This window comes from Otolemur garnettii, unplaced genomic scaffold, assembly GCF_000181295.1.
Source record: "Otolemur garnettii isolate 467f Iridium unplaced genomic scaffold, OtoGar3 scaffold00049, whole genome shotgun sequence".
Taxonomy (NCBI): Eukaryota; Metazoa; Chordata; class Mammalia; order Primates; family Galagidae; genus Otolemur; species Otolemur garnettii.
Window position 1 is genome coordinate 11,784,663 of NW_003852444.1, and position 7,259 is coordinate 11,791,921.

Below are 7,259 nucleotides of genomic sequence, written 5' to 3' on the forward strand. Positions count from 1 at the left end.
AAAAAAAAAAAAGAGTGTGTTGCTTGCTAAGTGACCTCAGCAAGACTGGGGTAGCAGGAAAAGCGTACCTTGAGGTATCAAGATAAGTCTGTTTTCTCCGTCACTTATGCCAACTTTTCCCATGGCTGTGGGGAGCAAGGTGGCAATAGCATTATGGAAGAGAAGGACACAGAAGGGGTGTGTGTGAGAAAGACAAAGACAGGGACAGAGAGAGAGCAGCAGAGGGAGAGAGAGGCAGAGGGAAGGAGAGAGGGGTGGAGGGTGTGCGTGAGTGAGCAGTTCAAGGTCAGGGCCTTTGTAAACAGGTGGCTCATGTGGCTGAATGGGCTGTTTGTACCAGCAAGGTCACAGGTGGGTTACAGACAACATGGTTAAGAAATGCTGGTGTAATCTAAATCCTCCCTCCTCCTCTCAATTGTCGTGAAGCACTTACCTGCCAACCCTGGAGCACAGAGGGCCGCCCTGTTGCTGTCTTTTGCAGCCCCTGGCCCCAGCCCCCAGGCTCGCCTGTTTCTCACAGTGATGGCAGCTTCAACAATGCTGAGCATTGATGTGACCACGAGCTTTGAGCCTTTCTTCACAGGGGCTCGTCTTGTGCCTGAGCCATCCTGTTTCTGACTTGGGTTAAAAAAAGGGAAGCTTGCAAGCCCAGGCTACCTCTGCCCCATCACAGCTGTCTCCTGTCCTGGTCATATTGCCTCTGATGACCAGGTTTGGCAGGTACCCAGAACCTTCCCTCCTCCAAAGGCTCCATGCCCGGGCAGGGAAGCCTGTCTCGGCCGCAGCAGGTAATCAGATCCTGCCAGCAGATTCAGCCACATCGATTGGCCCAGACTTTACCTTTCTTGAAAATAGTCATCAGCGTCATTCCTGGGAGGCACATGTAACCCAAGACCTCACAGGGGAAGGATAAGATCAGCTTTATGAAGTGTCCCTCTTGTCCCCTGACGACCCTGCCGCTTTCCAGATTTCTTCTGTTGGAGGAAGATCCTCCTCTGGATAGGTGGCATGGGTTACTCTTCAGGGTCCCTCTAGCCTTTGTGTGTAGTATCTGCTGAGATGGCGAGAGAGGAAAGAAAGCCCCTGGTCCCCAGGGTAAAATGATGGGCTGCAGCTGAGAACCTGTGGGCTCTCAGTTTCCTCAGCTCCGAGTAAAAACAAAGAGTCATCTCACAGCCACGCAGTGTGAATAAAGTAAAGGAGGGGTGCACTGGGACTCAGCAGGCGCTCACACCTGACGTGGCCCAGATGAGCAGGACTGCGGGAGCAGACACCAGAGCTGGACCTCGGTGATCAGGGGATCCTGCCCCTTCGGTTTCCTTCCCAGGACAGGCAGGCTGTGGCTGGGAGGGGGGAAGAAGCCCGCTATTGGGAAGCCCACAAATATAACCAATAAAATGAAGCTACGGGATATGCTAAGAGACACAAAGTAGCCCACAAGTCTCCCCTGTGTCTCTTAGCTTATCCCATAGCTTTATTTTTTTGCTTATATTTATATCCTATATCCCAGGGCTGCTAACCTGCTAAGTTAGTGACGCCTCCCAGGGTTGTTTACACAAGGTCTACATAGTCCAAGAAGTGGTTACATCCACTCTTGCCAGCAAACTCTCAGTGGTCTATGCTGTGGTCTCCCTTGGCTCTTTGCCAAAATGTCAGCCTCTTGTCCAAAGGAAAGAGTTTTGGACCAGATACTAGTACATCTGAATTTTTCTCTCTATGGCTGAGCAAATAGGTAGTATGATGTAAAGAGACTTGCATCTTCTCTCTTAGTCCTCTCTTTCCATCTCCCAACACATACATACACACACATCACACACACAAGCAGGTGTGTGCCACCCAGGGTGGCTTCCCGGTGCAGGCAGCAAGCCCAGTATGTGAGCCCAGCATGGTAGGACAGGACCCCTTCTGTGCTTCATAAGCCCTGAGAGGTTCCTCAGGCTGCCTGCACCTGCCAGCTCCTGTTAAGTCCTCTGCCCTCCTCCTGGAGGCAGGGATGAAGCCAGCATCAGGTGCCGCCCAGGATGGCTTTGGTCTCCCAACATGAGCAGGATGGTATGTTCAGTTGCAGCTTCTGGTGGCAGAAGATAATCACAGTATAACCTCAGGCTTCCTGTTGTGAGGTTAATTTAACTGTTTAGGTGGAGCAACCTAAATACTTAGACTCCCGGGAGACCATAATGTCAGTCGCTGGACTCTAGAATCATGACACTGAAAGGACCTTTCTGGTCTTCCACTTCATAAAGAAACGTCTCACACACCCGCCTTCCTGAAAGGCGCCCTGCACTACGTGGTTCACCCTCCTCCAAGCCACACAGGTGCACCTGCCCATTTCTGTAGGCATTCCTAAAGAAGGTGAGGGTGACAAATTAGGAAACCCAGTCCCTTCCCCTGTTGGGGACCCCAGATCCTCTTGACTTTCTATCAGGCCCAAGGTCACTATCCCGGCCTCCTTGCCTTTTCTGCCATCTCATGTTCTAAGTGTAGATTCCCCAAACAGGCATGTGCTAAAGCATGGCCACAGTCAGTGTGAGATGCTAAGGACTGGGGAGAAATGAGGAGCAAGGTCTGACATCCAAGCCTGTGGGACACCTGCGGAGGGCCCAGCGAGACAGACCAGCCACGATCCCTCCAGCCTGGAGGCTCGCCCAGGCCAGACTCACAGTCCCGTTTCCAAATTGAAATTTGTTTACCCGACTGGCCGGCAGCACTGGGAGTTAATATTTCTATCACTGTATTTTGGAATTAATTTCTAGAGAACTTAATCACCACCCTCTCCCTCTCCCTCACTCTCTTCCTTTCTCCAGTCCTTTCCCTTCTAATTTTCCACTTGGCTGGGAATTCCCCAGCAGTGGAAGTTCAGGCTTAGGGGAGGGCAGAGGTAGCTGCTTCATTAGAGAGGATAATCTCATTGGAACCACTGGCTTGAATAATCACTCCTTCCAGGGGCCCAGGGCCTTTCTTCCAAAGGGCTTTTAGCACCTCTGATGGGGGCTGGAAGGGGTGGAGTGCAGAGTAGGTGGAGGGAGGAAGGCAGGCAGGAGGAGGTCAGCAGGGCCAACTCCAGCTCCAGACCTCTGCTGGGTCCTCTTGGGGCCTGCTTCCCACTGAGCCTCTGCAGGTCTGTGTTTGGGGCAGGAGTGACAATGGTGTGGCAGAAACAAATGTCTGAAAACTCAAAGTCACATAGCACACCCTTTCTGAATCCACTTAAGTTCTAGTTTTCCTACCTGGAAAATGGATGAAGCAGAAACTTCCTTCACTGTCAAGGGTGGCCCTACGGTGGAGTTGGAGGACATCCTTTAGGAGGTACCAGGAGCCTCTTGGAAGGAAACATGTAAGCCCCCTACTCTCTGCTCAGGCCTAGGCTGCTGGGAAATCGCTGTCCTAGAAAGGCAGAAGGCCAGTCCCTTAACACTCTCGTAAGAAATCAGAGAGAATTTGTTCTTCCCCTTCCATTATCCTGTGCTTGGACATTTGTAGCCTCCACTCTCATGGACCCTGAAGGATAGTAGAAATGTCAAAACATCCCTGGCTCTGACCTTAAACTTGACTTTCCACTAAGAAAGCTGAATTCTCAATATCCTTTGACAGCTGTTAAGAAGACAGAGCTATAGCCCAGACCATCCTCTCCCTCTCTCCTCCCTCCCAGGCTCTGGGCTGTCCTTCTCCTTCATTAAGAGAGAAACTGCTGCAGCCGTGCCTTGCTTTTATCTTTTGTCCCATGGGCCAATCTGGGAAAGATCTGTGTTTCTGCCTCAGCTCCAGTTTGGAGGGGTCAAATGAGGACATGAGAGAAGGGATGGGATTAGGATACTAGCTCACATGTATTGAGGGCTTACTGTGAGCTGTGCCCTGTGCTAAATGTTTTACTCACATGATCTCATTTCATCCTAATAACACTATGAGGTAGGAACTATAATATTTTGCCCCTATTTTATAAGTAAGAAAACCGAGGTGCCAAAAGGTTAGGTAATTTGCCCCAGATTGTACAGTTAGAGGGGGTGTTAAAATTGTGAAGTACAAGTGGCTTCCCTGTAAGACCTTAGGCTGGGGGAAGGAGATGAATAGCTAATTTGCAGCTCTCAGGAGCAGTGGTGTGATGAAGCCACGTGGACTTTGGAAGCAGTAAACAATACAGGTAGAGCTCGTCCTGCATCCATGCCCCAACCAGAGACCTTCGTCTCTGCCCCTTCCCCAGGAGAGAGGTTGAGTCCTCGCTCTCCTATTTCATTCTCTACTTCTAAGTCCAGGTAATGTTTGCCCTGGAAACAGCTCCATTTTTCCCTTCTCTTCATAATTTAATCAAAGACATTTTTCAGACCTACTGATTGCTCTTGGAAATAGGAACTTCAAAGTTGGGGCGTCAGTGAATAATTTAAGCCTGTACTAGCTCTCTGGATCTGCTGTTAATGGGAGTAATAACACTATTAATAGCGATGTCAGTGCAGACACTCTGGAAAAGTCCATAACATTAGCTTAATGGCTGAAGGTAATGGAGTCCTTGCAGAGGATCTGGCCTGGTAAATTAACTTCCATGTCTTTTAGACAGACACTCCTATTGCCATCGGTCAGCTAGAGCAGCCAGGGAGTGCCACGGGGTGACCAGACTCAAGTCTGACCCAGGGATGGGGTTTCCTAGAAGCACCCTGGAGAATTCATCTTTGTCCAACCAGTGGCAATAACATTCAAAGTGCTTCCTAGTGGAAGGCAAAAGTAGTGATAGCCTAGAGAAAAAGACTGACAAGAAATGTTTACGTTGTTCTAAAGCCATAAAGGGGGTGTCAGGAAGGCAAGGAGAATGGGTTTAGTCTGCAGCAATGGGTCTGCCATTCACCTCGTGGCCTGGAAGCTTTAGGCTCCAGAATGTGTCTGTGGACACTCACTTTCCCAGCTAGCTGGTGATGTCAGGCGAGTGACTTTCCCACCCTCTTCTGCAGTTTCCTGACCTATCACAGCACCGCTGTGAACCACAAAAGACATGAAATCTGAAGCCCACGTCCCAGCACCTGTCCAGCACTCACAACACATGGCCGTGCTCGTATAGTTCAGGACTGGGTTTTACTTTTGTGTTACACATTTACTTGGATGTCCTCTGTTTTGTCCCTGTGTCTCCCCTCATCCTTGGTGGGACAGCTTAGTCCACGGCTTCAGTGACTTCTTCTTAGCTAAATTCTTAGACCCTCAGGTTACCCCTTCTGCTGTGGCTGAATGTGGGAGAAGAGACACCCACAGCTTCCTTCTGAGCCTGAAGGGCAGCTGAAGATGTCCAAATGCCTCCTTCCCTCATCTCCGTGCCCCACTGCACCTGTCTGCTCCTTGAGACAGATGTTCCCTCCCAATAGCTCCCTCCCCATGTGCGTTCTATGTCCCTGGCTGTCTTCTTCCTCCTGGCACCTTCCTTCCTCTAACCAAAAAAGATCAGCAACTCGGGGAGGGTCCCGGCATCTTATCTCAACTTGACCTTCCCAGGACCCAGATTCTCCCTACCCCACAGCAGAATCACCCATCCAGGGTTTCCAGATCATAGCTACTCGGCAAAGTTCTATGTTCACAAGTTTCGTCTGACTTGGGTTAAGTACCATTCCCTGAACCTCAGACACCTCCATGCAGTGACCTCATGTGATGTGTACCTCTGGGTGAGGTCCGTGTTTTTTTATGTGCAACTTTCACAAGCCCTCATCCACTAAGACTGTAAGATGCCAGGTCACACTGGATGTGGTCCACCTGTGACATGGTACACTTTGTACAGCACAGGAATTAATCAATAACAGTAAACTTCAGAAAGCAGTTGTGCTGTGCCATAGAGCCGGGATTCTGATCCAGAGCATGCTTTAAACTCCTGCACTCTGCTCCTTTGATCCTTCCTTCCCTTCCTCCCACCTGCCTGCATGAGGGGATTCCAAAATAAATCAGATGTGGTTGCTTCTTTTGTGAAGCTCACACTTGGTATGAGAGGGCTATACTTGGCCCAATAATTGTTACAAAATCTAAGAAGGTCCAGAGTGCTGTGGGACCTTGGGAAGGAAGATCTTCACTTTGCCCGGGGTGGGCAGGAGGAGCTGTAGGTGCCCAGCCACTGAGCCATGTTTGGAAGGGAAGGGAAGATAGGTGGAGAAGTGAGGGGGGTGGGTACAGGGGAGAGAAAGTCCAGACAGAAGAACCACTTGTTCAAAGGCCGGGAAGTGTGAAAAAGTGTGTTCTATGGCATGGAGAGAAGGAGTCTCAGGCGGCCTAAGGGGGAAGGAATAGATGCCACTGTGCAATGCAAGAGTCCAGGGCTGAGGGTTAGGATAACTCCCAAGGTTCTGTGTTTGGCAAGAGGTGGTTAGAATTATCATCTTTTCCAAATGTGGGCATGATGGAGAGGACCAGGCTTGAAGAAGGAAACACAAATCTCAGCTCTGGAAACACTGACTTTGGCCATGTCCTGGAAGCTGCTAGAAGCCCCTGACCTCAATGTTGGCCCCTCCCTGGACATCTCTTGGGTGACCAGCCACTGTGTCCTTCTCAGGTGCACACGGAAGGAACGCTGCGAGCGGTCCAGGGAGCCCCACAGGTTTGCCTCGGAGATGAAGCAGTGTGTCCGACTGACGGTGCATCCCAGCAACATCTCCGTCTCTCAGTACAACGTGCTGGTAAGAGGCCTGGGCCGTGGCCCAGGGCTGCAGGGATGTGCTCCCTCCTTACCAAAAGGTGCCTAAACCCCAGGCTCCGCGGGAGGTCTGGCTGAGCCTGGTCAGCAAGCCCAGCTCTACAGCAGGGAGGGATACTAAAGAGCAAGTGTCAACCCAGGGATGGATTAAGAAACTGTGGCATATGTCCACTGTGGAATACTATTCAGCCATAAAAAGATAGAGACTTTACATCTTTTTTATTAACCTGGATGGAGTTGAAACACTTTCTTCTTAGTAAAGTAGCATAAGAATGGAAAAACAAGTATCTAATGTACTCAATACTGATATGAAACCAGTAGATGTTCTAATATATGCCCACATAAGAGAAAAATTCAATTTAAGTTGAGGAGAGAAGGGAGAGGGGAGGAGAGAAGGGATTGGTGTGCTCATGGGTACAATGTGACAGTATGTGGCATGCCTCCTGGGTGCGTGACACAACTACAACAGGGACTTTACCTAACAAATGCAAACATTGTAACCTCATCACCTGTATCCTCATATTAACTTGGAATGAAAAATTAATAGGGTAAGTGTCTCTGGATATGCAAGGAGGGGACAGGAACAGGAATGTTGGGGAAAGAGGCT

The 7,259-nt window shown here is 49.9% G+C and overlaps 1 protein-coding gene across 1 annotated transcript in view; it reads left to right on the forward strand.

Annotated features, from left to right (window-relative positions):
* The window catches only part of PLXNA4 (plexin A4), a 357,753-nt gene that overhangs the window by 259,228 nt on the left and 91,266 nt on the right, over positions 1 to 7,259 (forward strand). Inside the window, exon 5 of the mRNA XM_012806241.2 lies at positions 6,512 to 6,635. Within this exon, the coding sequence (XP_012661695.1) occupies positions 6,512 to 6,635 (124 nt within the window). The remainder of the gene's footprint in view (positions 1 to 6,511; positions 6,636 to 7,259) is intronic.